Source organism: Electrophorus electricus, chromosome 7 (assembly GCF_041902795.1).
Source record: "Electrophorus electricus isolate QZ-2024a chromosome 7, ASM4190279v1, whole genome shotgun sequence".
NCBI classification, from domain to species: domain Eukaryota; kingdom Metazoa; phylum Chordata; class Actinopteri; order Gymnotiformes; family Gymnotidae; genus Electrophorus; species Electrophorus electricus.
The window spans coordinates 25,822,501-25,839,728 of NC_137503.1; the positions used below are offsets into that span (position 1 = coordinate 25,822,501).

Consider the following 17,228-nt stretch of genomic DNA (forward strand, 5'->3'; position numbering starts at 1 on the left):
TGTTTACCACTTAAGTGATATGCACCACCAGCTCATATAATCTACCAAGTAAGCTCCTAATATGATGCACTAATTTGTGAATGGGGGAGAATACATTATTTGATTTTATGGTAGAAAAACTGACCAAAACATTGTTAAAAATGAAACAGGTTATGTGGAGCCCACAAGTAGTGATGAGACTAGCAGACATTTTATACGCAATAGGGCACAATCTCATATGATCCCCTTTTCAGTTATACTGCAGTATTCTTTGTCCAGTGTTTGGCTCTTTGTACTGTCTTATGCAGATGGCTATGATATAAAGTTAGGCCCCATAGTTTGCTGACCAAAGAATGATTTTTTGTGCATCACTATCAAATATGTCCTGTAGAAATTATTATTTCTCCCAGAAGAATATCTATGTCAGTGGCTCAAACTACATATCTTTTCTTGTTGAATATAGTTTAAAACATTTAAAACACACACACACACACACACACCTGCCCTACACTCCAAAGCAGACTGGAAAACCTACGTTTACAGAAATAGGATAATATGTATCTTATGTAAACCTGTTTCTTCTAAATAACCACGCTTGTGAAAGCCACCTCATTCTGGAGGATTAAGTACGTTATAAACTACTATTCCCAGATAATATTCTACTAAATTGTTTTTTGTTGTTGTTGTTGTTGCTGTTCGGTAGTAGTTTGTCTGTAGTTTTTAAAGGGGTGTTGTAGTTTTTAAATTAATATTACTTACCGGTAATGGTACGGCCCAATAGCCCAAAAAGAACAACATTTCCCATAATTCCGTGCACCGTTACCATAATCCTGTCATGAGCTGGTGAATGTCCGCGTGTAGGCGAGTCACGTGTGGGCAATTCGTTGATCTCTTGTTTCTGCAGTGGCTTGTTGACTGTTCATTTGGTCTAGGTCTCCACTTCATGTTGTTTTCTAAACAAAATTGCGATTAGATTAACCACTTCATCGAAGAATGAGCGACAACGATGACATCGAGGTCGATAGTGACGTGAGTAGCTACATTTATTTTTACTTTGCAGGTAGATTGACTACCTTGGTAGCAGAGAGCGAAGCGCCTTATATTTGCGATATTTGAGCTTCCTAGCTAGCCACTAAGCTAACTAGCTAGCTAGGATGATTACCACTGATATCAACATTTCAAGCTGGTTCACCAGCTAAATGTGTAGCCAGCCACCAATATTAGGAGAGAAATTGCTTGGGGGGGATTGACGGTTATCTGTCTTCCTACATTTACTGCAGTGCTTAGGAAACGTAGCTAGCTAGCTAGCCTAGAATGTCATAGCTAGTCACATCTATCAGAATATCCGGATCATTACCTACCAGTTACATAAATATAGCTAGCTAGCAACAACTGTACTATCTGTGTTCTGTTTCTTTACAGGAAGAATCACCGAGATTTCATTCTGTGGTGAGTAATAAGCGGAGCAATAATCCAGATAGGTAGGTAGGTAGGTAGATAGATAGGTAGGTAGGTAGGTAGGTAGGTAGGTAGGTAGATAAGATAGTGTCTTCTGTATTTGAGACCAGCATAGCTGACGTCCACAGAAATCCAGTCCTAATCAAAGAGACTGCAACGTCGTGCGTTCGTTTAAAGCCAAAACATAGCTCGCAAGCCAGCTAGCTGGACGTCGTTATCTGTTTCAGACTCCTCGTCAGTCCAGGACACGAAGCTTAGTAAGCCGTTGGGTTCGTTTTGCATGATCATTACAGTATGCTTGTCTATGTTGGCCAGCTAGCCAGCTACCTAGTAAAAATGTATCCCTTCTCCTTTCGGCGAGTCTGTCAGCTTGTCACCCGCCTCATTCTGCAGAGTGGATTGAGCTCGAACAATAAAAGTTATAATTATATCTCAATAGACGGAATAGATGTCCGACAGCTGTATTAGTGATGCATTCATGGTGAGAAGGTCCATGAAGTAGCCGGAGATTGTGTTTACACTCTTGGTGGTGTGGATATTAATTCAATACTGATGGCTTTTTACGCGGAAAATAAGATAACTTTGAACTGAACACGGCATAACCCTTTAAAATGTCTTACTTTTACCGAAAGACATCTTTGAATATCTAAATAGCCAGCTCACCTTAGCTTTCTTGACCATCTTATACCAGGTTTCTTAGGTTTTGGCCAGCATATACCAGGTTGTTTTTCTGGGAAAAAAAACTTAAAATACTACAGATTTAGTTGTTCTGTTCTAGAGATTACATATGTGTGTTTAATAATATATCGTAAAGGAGCATTTATAAAAACAGACAGATTTAATATGTGTCTTATATACCTTGATTATTGGGTATTAGGAGAGGCAAAGCAGGTATGAGTTGAGAGCAGTTAAGTGTGGACAGTCTCTTCTTAAAGTAAACGTGCGCCTCACCGTAGCTGTGTTGACTGAGGAATGAAATTTACTTTCTCTTTTACCTCCAATCTTCATTTCACAAGTGTATTTATATTCAACGCTTGTATTTTGTGAAAGTTAAACTCAGGAATTTTAAAAGCAAATGAGTGTTGTGACATTTCACAACATCATTTTCATGTCAGTAATTTTTATCGTGGTACTATATGTGTGACTTTTCAGCTTTTGAAATATCGAAAAATACAACAGAATGACATGTTAATTTAATGACATGTTGAAAAATTAACCACTTCATTTCCACTTCCATTGCCGGCATTTAGCACACTCTTATCCAGAGCGACTTACAAAAGTGCTTTGTCATTTACTCATAGAATATATCCAAGTACAGTATACTAGGTTAGAGTTAAACATACCAATGAACTAGAATACTGTAGAATACAGGGATGAATGCTGATATGAAGTACAAAATACATAAGGTCTATTCAGACACTAATTGTATGAATTGTACGTTACATTAATATTTTTGTGGGACATTGCAGCATCTGTAGCTGAACTGATCTTCTGGGAAAGGATTTCAGTAGCACTTTCATAAGTGAGCTGAAGTATCTGATAAGTGCATGAAGATGTAGATGTAGCGATAGTGGCTAGTGGTATTCGTCACGGTCGAGTGGTATTACAGCAATGGCACGCAAGCCTAATCTGTAATAAATGTAATGATTATTCAGCAGCCTCTGCTCTCATAAAAAGGACTGAGCCGCTCTTAAATGCTGTATGGTCTGCTGAATTAATTTAATATGTTAATTTAATATGCTTTGGTATAGATTAAAAAAAATAAAGGGCTCAGTCTTCATTTGTGCTGTGAACTGCAGATGAATTTCAGGAAAACCATTAGTACAAAAAGGAATACTAGTTTAACATACTTAGTATCAGTAGTAGGACGAGTGCAGCCTGCTGCCCTTTATGTAATGCCCTGCCCAGGCTTAAGTGATTTATATGGTCATTGTATGTGAGAGGCATCCTCAGGTGACTAATGACTTCCAATCGTCTGCCAAGAGTTATGCTTTTGGTTTCATTAGATGTCAGTAGGCTGTTCTAGATGTACACAGTGTGTGTGGTCATGTGCTTCTTTGAGTATGCACACCACTGTTCTAGCCCAGCCTAATAAAACATCTTTGTGGTTTTATTAGTTTTTTTAGTTGAAGAAGCTTGGTTTGATCAAGCCCGGAAACTTGAGTTTGTTTGTTGTGATAGGCCATGTGCTGAGGGCATTTAAACATTACAAATGCTAGCAAAGGTGGCAGTTTTGACTCCTCGCTGAGCAAGATTGGAGACAAGATGTCTGGGATGGCCCCAATGTCCTCTTTATCGTCTGCAAAAAAAAATTCTTTTGTGCTAGGAGGAAGTATTTTTTATTTTTATATGCAAATTGACCTGCTTTAGCAAGCAGACTAGGAAATGTTGACATTTTCTGGTGTGCGTGTGTGTGTGCGCGTGCACATGCTAATACTGATCAGAGGTTTGTTTATATTTGGTGTTGTAGACTTGTCTGCATCAAGTATGTGCACAAAATTCCACACAGCCTGGTTTAAGACACTAAACAATGGTTTCTTACCATCCTAGCAACAGATTTAGCCCGTGGTTTAAGTGTTGTCTTGTGGACATACCAGCCATATTGTCTCATGGTTTGCCAATACCAGACCACACCCTGCCATATGTAACACATAATGGGGTTGCTTCAGTATTTGGATAACAAGTAGTCCATTTTCCTTGTTCGTTGAGATGCAAAAGAGGCACCTATTAATGAATCACTGCCTCTTAAACAAGTTTTTTAGCTGTCCTGTTGATACCCTGTGACACTAGACCCTAGCTGCTATATTGTTTTTCCTCAAGTAACAGCCTGAGCTAAACTAGGCCAAGTGCAAAGGTTTAGATTGAACTAGAATATAGTGCAAAACGCCAGCTGGACTAAAAAGGGGTCTTTTTAAACCTCCTTTACATTTAAGCCAGTTTGTCAGATAATTATACAACTGACATCAATTAAATATATAATTATTTATATATTTAATAGATATCAGTCGTATAAAGACTGCCTGTAGTCTTTATAAGGGGTTTATTAAGGCAGTGTTACTGCACTTCTGAACCTGTTAATTGATCTTCCTAATCAGTTGGACTTGCATACAAACACAAACACGTGCGCATTAAGGTACGATGCGATTGTACATAAGCACCCATGGGCAAGAGCCGGGCAGCACATCAATGGCTCCTACAATGCCTTGTCTCTGTGACTCTGCGATCGAGGCTTCTCGCGTAATGTTCACTGCTGCCGCTCACGGCTGTCTGATCCTCTCGTTGCAGGCAGACAAACGGGCCCACCACAATGCCCTGGAGCGCAAACGTAGGGACCACATCAAAGACAGCTTCCACAGCCTCCGGGACTCCGTACCCGCCTTGCAAGGGGAAAAGGTTGGTAAAGCGTCACCGGTGAGCACAAGCAGTTCATCTCACAGGCAGTTCACAAACACCCTACTTGCGTCATTTATCTGATGAGCCTTGTGATGGAGTGATGAGCCCGTATGCTGTCCTTTGCAGCAGCTCATGCGGTGTGTGTTAATTTGAATGGTCACGTGAGATAGTTAACCGATTGTGTTTGACGGCTGGAGGCCGGAACAGAGAGAGCTGGACACAGTGGGTTAAGAGGCGAGTGATGTCTGAACAGTCCAGGCTCAATGATCCCTGCCACAGCCTGTCAGACCATTATGGGAAACTCCATGGCTACTTGCTTTTGTCATGCCTGATGTGGAGGGAGATGGGTCTTTTTGACCCCCAGCATGGAGTTTCCTTCTCCCAAATGTCCATGTTTGTGTGTTGCTGTGGGGATGTTTTAAAACTGAATAATTACTTCAGTGTGTAAAACAGCAGATAAATTCTGTACATGTAATCCTCTCTGCAAAATAAGAATTTCTTTGACTCCCCTCCATGCCAGTAAAACCTATGTATGTATACAACCGGTTAGTTAGTAATGCAAACAAGATGCCAGATGCTTACATGATTTTTTGAGGAAAATCATGTAAAATCATGCGGATTTGCAGATTTTGTGTCTGAGGTCTACTTAAGAATATGGAAAGCTCTTAAGCAGGACAGTGTAACCTCACTTGCCATTTGAGTTGTTGGTTTGTTGTTGACCGCGGTCTGTTGAAACAGGCGTCTCGAGCTCAGATCTTAGACAAAGCCACAGAGTACATCCAGTACATGCGGCGGAAGAATCACACACACCAGCAGGACATTGACGACCTGAAGCGACAGAACGCTCTGCTGGAACAGCAAGGTGGGTCTGTGCTGGAAAGGGCTCCAGGTGTATGTTTAGGGCACCACCAGACCATGCAGACATCTGTTGTCTGCTCAGTACACCCAGATCCAAGATGAGCACCAGGTATCTGGTTTGAAAGGCAAAAGACCACATCCTTGCATCTACTGAATGCTTGTATATAAAAGCAGAATTAAGATATTCTTAGATATCTAGAGGTGAAGTGAAGGTTCTCTCTGGTGCAAGGCTCTCCAGTACGAGAGCAGCAGCTTTGCCAGGTGTTTTCCTGGGTCTTGCACCTGAATCAGTTAATAGCAAGCTTGATAAGTAACTGATGAGGTAAACCCTGTTTGTTAGAACAAGTGCAGCGTTAAATTGTGCACTGGCGTTTGAGACCCCTGCATGTTTTTGAATTACAGACCCCAGTATGGTTCGAGTAAAGGGCTTGTTTTTGTGTGTTCTCTTGATTAGTGTTGTTATCGATGTGTGCTCCTTTCCTCTGGTCACAGTTCGTGCACTGGAGAAGGTCAAGGGGACCAACCAGCTACAGGGCAACTATTCATCCTCAGATAGCAGCCTGTACACCAACCCCAAAGGCAGCGCGGTGTCGGCCTTTGATGGAGGCTCCGACTCGAGCTCGGAATCTGAGCCAGAGGAGCCTCCCACCCGGAAGAAGCTCCGTCTGGAGGCCAGCTAAGAGCGGGCCCTCCTCCGGGGCCCCGCTAGGTTCCTCCGGATCTGAGGGGAGAGGGGAATCACTGCAGTGCCCTGTGCAGTGCTTTTAACCTCCTACCACCTCCTCCGCTACCCACGCTCCCTTTTCCTCAGTGCGCATCAACCGGAGACTCCAGAACCTCCCGTTTCATGTCTGCCGAGCCCCCCTCGGTGCAGGGCCAGGTCATGAGAGGGCTGCCTGCTGGGGAAGGAGGACCCCAGCTGGAAAGGTGACACGTGGCTTGCGTCTTTCTCTCCAGTTCTCCATCCTTTCCCGACTCTCTGGCTTGCGTCCTGGCACTCGCATCCTGGCAGCAACGGGCGACGACCCCAACCCAAAATGAGGCAGCTTTGCGATGTAAGGACTCAACGCTTTTTTTTGTGCCCTCGACTGTAGCCCCCTCATTTGGAACCCAAAGGGGCGATTGGGGTGCACGGCTCCAAGCACTGCTAAAAAATGTTTTGTTATCTTCTTGATGAATATGTTAAAGAACCTGTTTAGTACTTACTCACCCTAGAATAATTGTTCCAAAGAGTGGTTGACCTTTATAAGTATTTGTACTTTTCCACAAAAGAATGCCAACCTACTGCAAAGTTGATATTAATAAGCAACCCCTCTACAGACCAGTTAAAAGGCTAATACTGTTTAAAAAAAACACCTCGAGGAAATGTTCCCAGACTCGTATCTTGATAAACTGAATAAGTATAGGCGGCAGGAAAAAAAACACGTTTTTATAAAGGAATGCATTACCTTTGCATTTATATCTGACCCTCCCACAACATATATTGCATTTTGTATATTTTAGGCAATTTTTGGGATTATATAAATTTGGTAAATGTTGTTTCCCATATTCTGGTGAAAGTCAAGGGTAAAGCTCTTATCAGTGTGAGCAAAAAAAAAATTGGGAATTCATATTTAAGTACTGATTGAAATGTCACAAGTCCCATTCTCACTATTCCTCCAAAATGTCCATGTCTAGGACATGTAGTATATATTTTTAGTTTTTCCTCTTAGTAGATATATACTAAATAGGTCTTTGTGTGATTCCATTCCATGGAAGTTACCGGTATGTCGTACATACTGCCAACAAATGTCTTGCAAGTTGAGGCCTACCTTTACTATGAGACTATAAATAAAACTATTTTATCCTTTACATATGTTTTTTTGGCTCAGTGCAGTTTTGTAGTTCTCATTCACAAACACAAAATGGCCAGGGGCCTCTGCTTTGGGTGTTGGAACAAATATCTTGTGTTGAAAGCAACACTCAATGTTTTGGTTAAAAACTGCTTTAAGTAACCCGCAGTGGTTTTCAATAGGACATCCATGTGTTAATGACATGCCAGTGTTTTAATGATAGTTACAAAAATGAAGGTAATTTTGCTTTAAATCTTGTGGTGGGAGTGAGTGTTGTTTTTTTTTTAAATGGTGTGTTTCAAGTTTAGCCACCCACGTCTTTAAATGAGTTTAAGTAATAAAGTTAAGTGCAGCTTAAATGTTTAAGTATTCGCAAACACCACTTACAAAAAACAGCATATAGAAAACACTATGAGAAAATCTCCATGACATGAGAACTCTTCCTACCTTTATTTTAATGGCTAATGCTTTAGTCCCCTTGAGACTTGTTCAATTACCAGCACGGCTTTTGGACTACAGCATTTACATGGGAGGTTCCTGCTTATAGCCAAGGAAAAAAAAAAAAACCCAGACTGACAACCTTCGAGGAAAAAAGGTCTACAAGTGCTCTTTAGGTCTTGCTGTTGCTCCTGGTGTGTGCTGGTACTGGCAGCTGGTGGAAGTGCTGGATGGCTCGGGCGACCTTCTCTGGGCAGATGTTATACACAGGGTGAGTCGGTGCCTAACCACGCAAAGACACATGCAATGAGCGAGGACAAGTCCACGTGCTAGGAGGTACAGGTTCAGTACAGCGCGGTTACGCCTGCCAGGCTTCTAACGTTTGGTGCATGTTTTTCTTAAGCATTTATATACAGCTACAACATCTTTACTGGGTTTACAGAACGGGCTAGTTTTGCCTCATCAATTTATAATAATCACAAAAAGGACAAAATCAAAAATATTAAATCACATTAGCTACATTGAGCTTTAATGGATGTTAGGACTCGAAGCACAGACTTGAATGACCGCTAGTGCAAGCCTTGGAATCAATAGCTACTGGAAGTTAGAGATGGCCTATTTAGTGGGTGCCATTTACGAAACGCTAACGCTAGCATTTTCTAACCCCATTTTAATCACAATTAGCATGGTGAGCCCCTACATGGGTGCATGGTGCATTCATTAACTCTCACCAGTCTGTTCTCCTCTTTGCCAAGGACCAGCTCGTGGTGAAGATCCTTGTTCCCAAAGTGCTGTGCTATGGAGAGGCCACTCAAACAGTAACACGTGTGGTAGAAGTCCCTTGACCTGAGAACAACACGTCATACTTTTTTTCCTTATAGCAAAGATGTGTGTATAGTTTTTACAGCTTAGTGAAACTATTAGTACTGTTTCAGTGAAGAACCACCACCTTCCCCCCCCCCCACCTTTCCCCTCGTTTCCCCCCAACGAGGTACGATGGTGGTTTCCAGACGTGACGTTTCCAAAGTTGAGCACTTAACATTCCTCGATCCACATAATCACGTGTGTATACTAGGAGTACGTCATAGGAGGCATTACCACCCACAGTGGACAGTAACTGCCCACAGGTGCTTCCTCATTGGCAGCGTCTGGCTAGAACTGTCTGTGTGAACAGACATGTGACTGATAGAAATCACATCTACAGATATATAATCGATGCCACGTTAAGCTGCTGCACTTCACTGAGCTAGAAGGCATGTCCCATGACTTTTGACACGTCAGTGTATTTGGGAGGCAATTAACATTCAGCCCTTTGCTGCATTCTGCAAGTTTCAGTTTCATTAAGTGTCATTAGAACGAATGCACAAGGAATAATGTGTTCAAACTAACTTCACATTCATCTGAAGAATCAGTTTGCACTCCAGTTCCTGGAGCTTGGCACTAGCCTCCAGGACTGTTCTGACACCCCCTCTGAATGTAAAAGTAGCTGAACAAAGTTTGGCAGAACACAATTACTGCTCGGTTTAATTTTGTTTTTGTGTTATGTACATGATATCTGAAAGCGGAGCTCACGCGATTGTGTGTATGTGCACTGAGTGTGTGTTACATTCATGCTGCACAAGAGGTGGTTTATTCCGCGCACGCCACGGAGTGTCTGTTCCACACTGGAGGTGTGAAAGTGAATGGGACTGTGTGCGTACGTTTGGGGACTGTGCGTCTTGTGCGTGCGTGGTGCAGTAGTGTGTGTGCACGCATGTTGTGAGACGCACTTGCCGGGCTTGTCCAGCAGACCTCCCCCTGGGTTCTGGCAGCAGAGCAGGAGGTACTCCTGCAGGGCTTGCCGCTCAAACATCCAGCTGCTCAGGCTCAACGTCCTGTCTCCTGGTAACAGCATCAGAACAAGACTACTCTCACAGGCTACTCTTCACACCATGAATATGCCTTCTAACTAGAAACACAGTTGCCCCCCATATAAATTATGTTTAAAAAGCTGTTATCTTGCCATTTTTACAGTCTCATCGCTGTTTTCCCACTGGTTAAACACATAAAAGTACACAACAGATTAGCCTATGGTAGTAATAAGTACACATTTGAAGAAAACACGGAGTCAGAATTGTAATGCACACGGTACAAAACAAGCACATCTACTGTTGCGCGCAAGCCAGGAGCTTTCAGACTGATGTCACTCGCTTGTAAGGCCATGTCCAGAGGAAAGCGGTTTCTTACCGTCTTTAAAGAGAGCCCTGTGTAGCAGTGGTAGAAGGCCTGCCTGCCAGAAGGAATAACAGCCGTCCACCAGTTTATTGCAGCGTCCCTGGAATCCGCCCTCATAGCGCATCTGCCTGCTCGTCACCCAGCGCTGGAGAGAGAGCGAGAGAGAGTGAGAGAGAGCGTGAGAGAGAGACTGACCTGTCCATCATAGAATTTATCATCATGTGGTGGTTTGCACAGTTATGCCGGAATAAACATCTGTGGGACATAATTGTTTTATTCATAAACACTTTTATAGTTTGTAAAACATTTTTTAAAAGTTAAAAAAAAAAAAGTTGTCACTGGATTAACCACTAAACTTCAGATTTATTATGTAGTAATCAGATTTTTTAAGCATAGGATATGTAACCAATACATCTTATGCTTAAATCTGATTACTGCATAATAAATTCAATAAAGAGGCTTGGAAAATGTTACACGAATAAAATGACCAAAAACAACAAATCATGCTGCCATATGCAAGAGAAGGCCAAGTACAGTGCTTTGCAAAAGGGAAAGTAAAGGTTCTTTAAACTGTTACTATGGAAACCCTTCACAAAAGGCTATTTTATAGTAGTTCCAGAACATGTATGAGAATGATTTAATGTCCTGTAGCTAGGGACCATGGAGACCATCCACACTTCACTTGGGATATGATGAGCTGTGGGTAGTCAGGTAACTCAATCCATTCTTCAGTGGGAAACACAAGGATGTGTGTGTCTGGACAGAGATATGTGTTTACTGTGTGATATTCTGAGTAAACAGCATCATTCCACAGTATTAGGATTCTGTCCATTGATTTCCACTACTACTTACACTACAGTGTCAGCGAGGAGTCACATTTCATTGCCCATATATACTATAAGCAGATACACCCATATAGGTATACTTAGACACGCTTCCCATGAAGCTAGACTTCATAGGTTTTCAGAGACTACTGCCTGGTCAGCATTGAGCCTGTGGTCAGAAACTGACCAGTGTCTACAAGGGTGAAGGACACATGGCATCAGTCTGTTTTTGCAGATCTATATGGTCGGTGTACCCGATAAAGTGGCCAGTGTGTGTAGGTCTGAGGCAGGTGTTTCTAACAGAGCGGTTGGCCAGTGTATGTTCACAGTGGCAGTGCTGAGAGAAGCCCTGTGAAAGCAGGAGGCGGGGCATCGCGTGGGCCATCCCAGTTTGGGAAGGTGGGGGGGGGGGAAACGGTGCCTGCAGGGAGCTGCACACACCAACAGAGCCTTGAGGTCCAGCATGTTCTCCTTCCCCAGGATGACGAGCGCTGCCGTGCCGCAGAAGGTGTAGCCGCCGTGAGCCTCCAGGCCTGGCACGCCCCCAAGGCCACCTTCCCAGTTTTGACAGCTGGAAGCACACAGACGGCACCGTCGTGCTGACAGAGCTGCATGCGCAGGGGGCACCTCGGTGCTGGACGTTTGTACGGGCTATGCTGGCATACCTGAGGATCCAGTTGTGCGTTCCCTCAAACAGCGTTGGGGTGATGATGTTGGTGAGCGAGGCGACTGACGCAGCGCAGTATGCACTCCTGCACCACAGCAACCATGCGCAACACAGTTACCATCATTTCCATTCAGCACTCAGGTTTCTAACGATGGCAGTGTAAGTGACATTTCTACACCAAAGTGTACCAGTCGGTATTAAACACTGAATTCAAGACATTTTCGCTGAATTCAAACAAAAGGGCTCTCTTGATGAGAAAAACATGCTCCTTTATTAAGACATAGTGTAAAGTGTCTAAGGAACATGGAGCAAATTACTCAAAAATGAATTTGCAATAAGGAGTTACTTAATTTGTACAAAAGATTTCTGTGAATTTTTTCCACCCCTAGTTAAGTGGTTTTATTGTGTGGTGACACCACAATAAGGTAATCAAGCTCCTACTGAAACTAAGATGTCAGCAATTACGGGTAAAAGGCTCCTCTTTAATGGCTGTCTGTGCCTTGTTGAATTACCCCTTGGGGTATAGCTAGAGTGTGCCACTGAGCAAAAGCCCTTATTTATGCTGGCAGGCCATGTCGAAACCATGGCAATGGAGCTCACCTGACATCCACCTCCCCACCCACATGCATCACAAAGGAGCCATCTGGCTGCTTCACGGAGTACAGGAAGTCCAGGAGCTTCTCTCTGGTGGGGGAAGGGTGCCAACACTCGTTACCATGGCTATGGGAACCGCGCAACACGTTAAAGTGCTAATGTGGCAAGCGGCAGGCCGGGAGCAGCTGCGAGACCTGTCGATAACGCCGTAGGCCTCGTCTGTGCCCAGGATGCAGAGTGCGTTCACGGCAGCGTAGGTGGGTGCCAGGTGAGCGTGCTGTCCTGGGCCTCCTGCAAACCCGCCAGTTGAGCTCTGACACCGCGCCAGGAACTGACACACACTGAGTGTTAGAATCAACATGTTAATATACAACATATTTAAGGGAATGTATTACTTTCTTGGTGTACAGAGTAGAATATCAAAATGGAGACCCACAAGAAAATGGAAACACGTATTTATGGAGTAAAAAGGTTAGCTGTGGGTATTTAGATTTTTTTTGGGGGGGGGGCGCATTACACCATACACCTTCCTTCATTACGATTTACCATATTCAACAAAAACCCTCTACCGTCTAAGACGAAAAAATTGGGGAGAGACTAATCTCTGTTCTAACATGTTAGATGTTACACTGTGCCATTACTGGGAGTGGGAAAGGACTCTAGGGTAGGGGCTGGCCCCAGCCTCCCCAGGAGGGTGGAGATGAGCTGGCAGAGGCGGTCATATTTACTCTGATGCCACAGCAGCAGGCACAGGCTCCTCCAGCAGCTCCAGACTGTGCAGGATCCAGTAGCAGAGCCAAGGCCGACTTGCATCCAAACACTGAAAGCAGACCGCACGCGTGCAACATGAAAGAACTGAACTGTGGGCCAGGTGGGGCAAGAGGACGCAATATGCTTTTGCTGTCCTTGGAAGGCTTAGGAAAAAAAATAAAAGGTCCGCAAAGACCTAATGAAACATCGTGAGGAAATGATTCAAAATGGTGTTAAATGGTAAGGCGTAACATACTGTTTTAAAACAGAACATGAAAGAAAACAACGTAGTAGGTTCTTCAGCATCATCATGGTGTTGGTTAATTCATATGATAGAAAAGCTAAATTGGATATACTAAAATACTATCTATTGTTTTATTGAGGTATGCTTTTTCGAAGCACTTTCACATTCATGTAATTCATTATGCTAAGCTAACAGGGTTATGCTACACAGAAGAAAAAAGAATAATCATTTGCCTTGAGGAGGTAGAGTAAGCTGTTAGTCCCTTTAAATCATCTTCATTTATGTCGGTACTGTTAGTTCCAATCTGTTTATTCTAGAGACATTGCTTACCTCATAGGCATCAGAAAGATGGCGTAAACCTTTCTTGAGATACTGATAGTGCTGCTCTCTTAGCAAAGCTGGCCTAAAAACAGAGCAAACAGATTTTTACATCACCCACCTGTCTGACCTGAACCAATCCCTAAGCTGAGAACAATCGCTTGGTCTGAAAACGAAGTTCAGATCAAAGAGCTTATAACTTTTAAATTTCACTGCAAATGCATTTATTTCAAGCCCGAAACCGATTGATTAACCGATCAATGAAGTCTGATGCAGTGTGCTTGTCTTCTACAAATGTGTGCCGACAGGCTCCAGACTAGTGCTGGAAACGGCCTGCTGAGACACCCGGGCTTCAGCTCTCGCTACCAAATGTCATGCATTGCCAGCCATTACAATGAAACGAGAGAGCAGTAGGTCAATAAGGTAAAAGCATTCGCTTCATATGGCAGAACTGAAGGTTTAGCTGAACGTAGCCAAGGAAAAACAAGAAGGGGGTCAAAAGTGGTGCCCTTCTAGAACCTGTTCAGTCAAGCGGCAGTGGGCTCTGAAACTCAACGGCCCACCATCAATGACCAAAACCAATGGGTCCAGTGATGTCACAGCAAACCTAAACTCGTAGCTTCCACAGGTTTGTGTGCCTGTGCTGGAGGGGCATGCATAATGGGGAGGTGTTGAAGTTGAACTCTACTATGAATGTGTGCAGCCATCATTACCTTCTGATCTCAAGTGCACTGCCTCCCACTGTCTCCACAGTAATTACAACCTGGCATGAAGCTGCATCACACCTCACATGGTTGGCAACAGGATAAACCCTCTAATTTGGACTATATACATCTAAATTGACGAAAGAACTTTAGAGTAGCAATGTACTGTTAGTGCTACATTTTGCTGCTGGAGTCAGGCCCTTATCAAGTCCAGGCAAGAGTAAACGTGTCAATTCCACAAATTAAGTGTCCAGCCATCGGTAGATGACTTCATCATTTGATGTTTTCCAATGGCTTATCACCCATACAAAATATAAAAACCCATACAAAATATAAAATATGGTGAATTCAAGTATACAAAAAATGAACAATCAATAATTAGCTCCAAAAGCCTGTTGATTCCTCATAATACAAGTTATTGCAATACATTTTTTTTTAAAAACCGCAGTCCCTGCAAGTACAGCCAGCATCTTGTGCCACACCTCTACCTGAACCACACTTTTCACCAAGAGAGCGTTCCAATAAAAAAACCCAAAAAACAAAACAAACACACACACACACACAAAGAAATGTTCAACATGATGGCTGCAGTGTCTCTGTTGACATGAACACCTGTTTTATTACCACAAATATGGTAATAAAAACAATAATTAAATACAGTGCGAGACATACAGCAAAACATGATGTAAAATGTTTCAAGCATTCCTCGAGTTTAATATATGAGGTAGTTGGCATGGCAACCTCACATCCTTAATGCTAATTTGTTGTGCTATCAAGACTCAAATATGCATGGTCTGAAATGCAATTCTGTGGTTTCGTGGCAATCATGTACAAGACGTGCATGGGGCTGTGAGATAAAAATTGACAGATACATTTTCATATATACAAGGCCCCGTGCAGACTCAGAGATGTAGCTTTGGTTATTTACACCCTGAAACCTTCATGTCTAGTGGAATGAGAAGACCTTTAGAGATGAGAACAAGCAGAAACACCAAGATGCTTTCAGTCCCATGATACTGTTCTCAAACTAACAGAGAAGTTACATTCAAGTCTCAGCATGGACATGCTCGAATGCAGTTCAAAAGAAACAAATAATGAAAGGTTAATTTTGAGTGCAGTTTCATTAGTTTAAAAACTGTATATGTCTGTGAATGATAGCCTAAAATCAGCACCTGGTGGCATAAATCTGCAGTTTTTCCCGTCAATCAAAATATGGCAGTAATCAGTAACTTCATTAGACCTCAGCACTTGCTCTATATGCCCAGGAGTATGATTTAATTAGGTAAGCTTTTACCATTTTGCCAGTGGAAAATCTTGTGTACAACTATGACACCATTCCCTAGCTTCAGCTTTGCCACCCAATTTACATAAGTACTTCGTTTTTCACAAAACAGGATTTCTCAGTTACATCACTTAAGGCATCCGTCAAAATGGTCCAATAGTTGCAGACAAAGGTTCCCATTGGACAAAGCTCACTTTGGGCCTACTACTATCCCGGTCTTACACACCCACTTCAGCTCCAGACGTTTCATGATTAGCAAAAGATTTGGGTCAAGTGTGGCAGAGCAAGTAAACTGCTTAACTGTGCAGTGGGTTGTATATTTAAGTATAATGAAGGTAGTGGGAAGATGAATACTGCTTCAACGTGCAATCTTCAACACAGTCAACTGACAGATCCCACACATGCAAAACAGAAATATCGATTAATATGCATGAAAATTGATTATACTGCCACAGAATCTATTCAGTTGACTATAAAGTATTAACTACGTTTCGTTTTAAAAAGGTAGAGTAACGGCAATTAAGAAGTTGGTTTTTTTTTTATTCTGACCGCCTTAATGGCCAGAGAATGTCGAACATTACTTACTGTGGCAAGTTGTGTACTTGCTGGTAAACACTGAGTACCTCTTGAATACTGCGTTCGACTTTTCTCTGGATACAATGATAGAACAGAAAGCAAAAGGGTGTGGTGGTAAGACAACCAAACAAAAGATGAATTTCAAAAATGACACAGGCTAAAGGAGCATGCAGACAGTGGTGGTGCACGCTGGCTGTGCTCGAACACAGCTAGCTAGCCAACGTTTGTTTTTAACGCGCAGTTAGCTAGTTAGCTAATGCAAAAAGCTCCGGTGAACTGAGGCTCAGCCATTAGGTTAGCTTGCCACTAGCTAGACCGCACACAGGCGGAGTGCAGGAGTGTTGAGCTAACTGGATAGCCAGCATGTTAAACTAAAACACGTGCTAGCTATCTAGCTATCACGGCAGGATGAAACATGGGATGAAATGCTGAGGAGGACATTTAACTAGGTAACCTAGCTGGCTGACTAGCAAGCTAGAAAGCTAACTATAGCTTTTGCAACAGGGCTCGGTGGCCCCTAACGCCAATTAACTAGGCACACAGATAGCTCAATGTTAGCTAGCTAGCGAACAACGCAAATAATGCAGCGAAACCATCTCACCTGCTCTACAGAAGTCACTGTCTGTACGCCGTCGTCATTTAATACTTCCAACCGATGGGACTCGCTAAAGCAACGTAAAGGTTGGCATGTCGGCTCCATAATATTGAACTGTGTGGAAAAGGTCCAGTGCAATGTAAAATCTTTTCGCTAGCTGTTAAGATAGCTAGCAAAGTAGTATCTCCTGTCAAGTGAAGCGAGCACGGATATTTGGCCTCGGATAGTTAACTGGAGTCACTTTGGATTCTTTTATTATCCAGACTTTGCGCACTTCGTGAGCTCACCATACCATACACAAGAAAGCTCATCGAGGCTACGCGGCGCAGCGTGAAACGCACGTCACTCGAACGAACCAAGGATTCATCTGACAGAAGTTCATTGGCTACGGCAAGACGGGAAGTCCAAAATAAATAAATATTCTGCTTCTTTTAAGGCTCCGAATTATTTTTCTAAGATCACCTTCAGCTTTATCTTTACATTAAACAGGACTATTAGGAGG

At 42.9% G+C, this 17,228-nt stretch overlaps 2 protein-coding genes across 10 annotated transcripts; one reads left to right on the plus strand and one right to left on the minus strand.

Annotated features, from left to right (window-relative positions):
* Positions 1-840: 840 nt before the first annotated feature.
* On the plus strand, positions 841-7,539 carry max (myc associated factor X). Of its 8 annotated transcripts, none has more exons than XM_026998403.3 (5): positions 846-1,008; positions 1,402-1,428; positions 4,723-4,830; positions 5,569-5,692; positions 6,181-7,539. In XM_026998403.3, the coding sequence occupies exons 1-5, from the start codon at positions 973-975 to the stop codon at positions 6,366-6,368; spliced, it is 483 nt and encodes a 160-aa protein (XP_026854204.1). In that variant the 5' UTR covers positions 846-972; the 3' UTR covers positions 6,369-7,539. The 8 variants fall into 8 exon arrangements, with proteins under 8 accessions (XP_081573477.1, XP_081573476.1, XP_081573479.1 ...); XM_026998396.3 differs by having other exon boundaries at positions 847-1,008; positions 4,723-4,848; XM_081717351.1 differs by lacking the exon at positions 5,569-5,692 and having other exon boundaries at positions 841-1,008.
* A 403-nt stretch (positions 7,540-7,942) lies between these two features.
* Positions 7,943-17,113, minus strand: fntb (farnesyltransferase, CAAX box, subunit beta). Of its 2 annotated transcripts, none has more exons than XR_014124492.1 (12): positions 16,733-17,113; positions 16,141-16,205; positions 13,582-13,654; positions 12,986-13,077; positions 12,452-12,598; positions 12,264-12,347; positions 11,662-11,748; positions 11,438-11,567; positions 10,185-10,317; positions 9,732-9,839; positions 8,690-8,804; positions 7,943-8,241 (listed from the first exon to the last, which is right to left on the minus strand). XR_014124492.1 is itself a non-coding variant. In XM_026998389.3 (12 exons), the coding sequence occupies exons 1-12, from the start codon at positions 16,829-16,831 to the stop codon at positions 8,131-8,133; spliced, it is 1,248 nt and encodes a 415-aa protein (XP_026854190.2). In that variant the 5' UTR covers positions 16,832-17,113; the 3' UTR covers positions 7,943-8,130. The 2 variants fall into 2 exon arrangements, 1 of the variants encoding a protein (XP_026854190.2); XM_026998389.3 differs by having other exon boundaries at positions 9,728-9,839.
* Between the last annotated feature and the right edge of the window lie 115 nt (positions 17,114-17,228).

Bases quoted from the DNA above. Each gene is read 5' to 3' on its own strand.
- max (XM_026998396.3), top strand. From the start codon at position 973: ATGAGCGACAACGATGACATCGAGGTCGATAGTGAC. The intron at 1,429-4,722 runs GTGAGTAATAAG...CTCTCGTTGCAG, and splicing joins CACCGAGATTTCATTCTGTG to GCAGACAAACGGGCCCACCA. The intron at 5,693-6,180 runs GTGGGTCTGTGC...CTCTGGTCACAG, and splicing joins CGCTCTGCTGGAACAGCAAG to TTCGTGCACTGGAGAAGGTC.
- fntb (XM_026998389.3), bottom strand. From the start codon at position 16,831: ATGGAGCCGACATGCCAACCTTTACGTTGCTTTAGCGAGTCCCATCGG. The intron at 16,206-16,732 runs GTGAGATGGTTT...CATTGTATCCAG, and splicing joins CAGTGACTTCTGTAGAGCAG to AGAAAAGTCGAACGCAGTAT. The intron at 12,348-12,451 runs GTCTCGCAGCTG...TTCCCCCACCAG, and splicing joins GCCTACGGCGTTATCGACAG to AGAGAAGCTCCTGGACTTCC.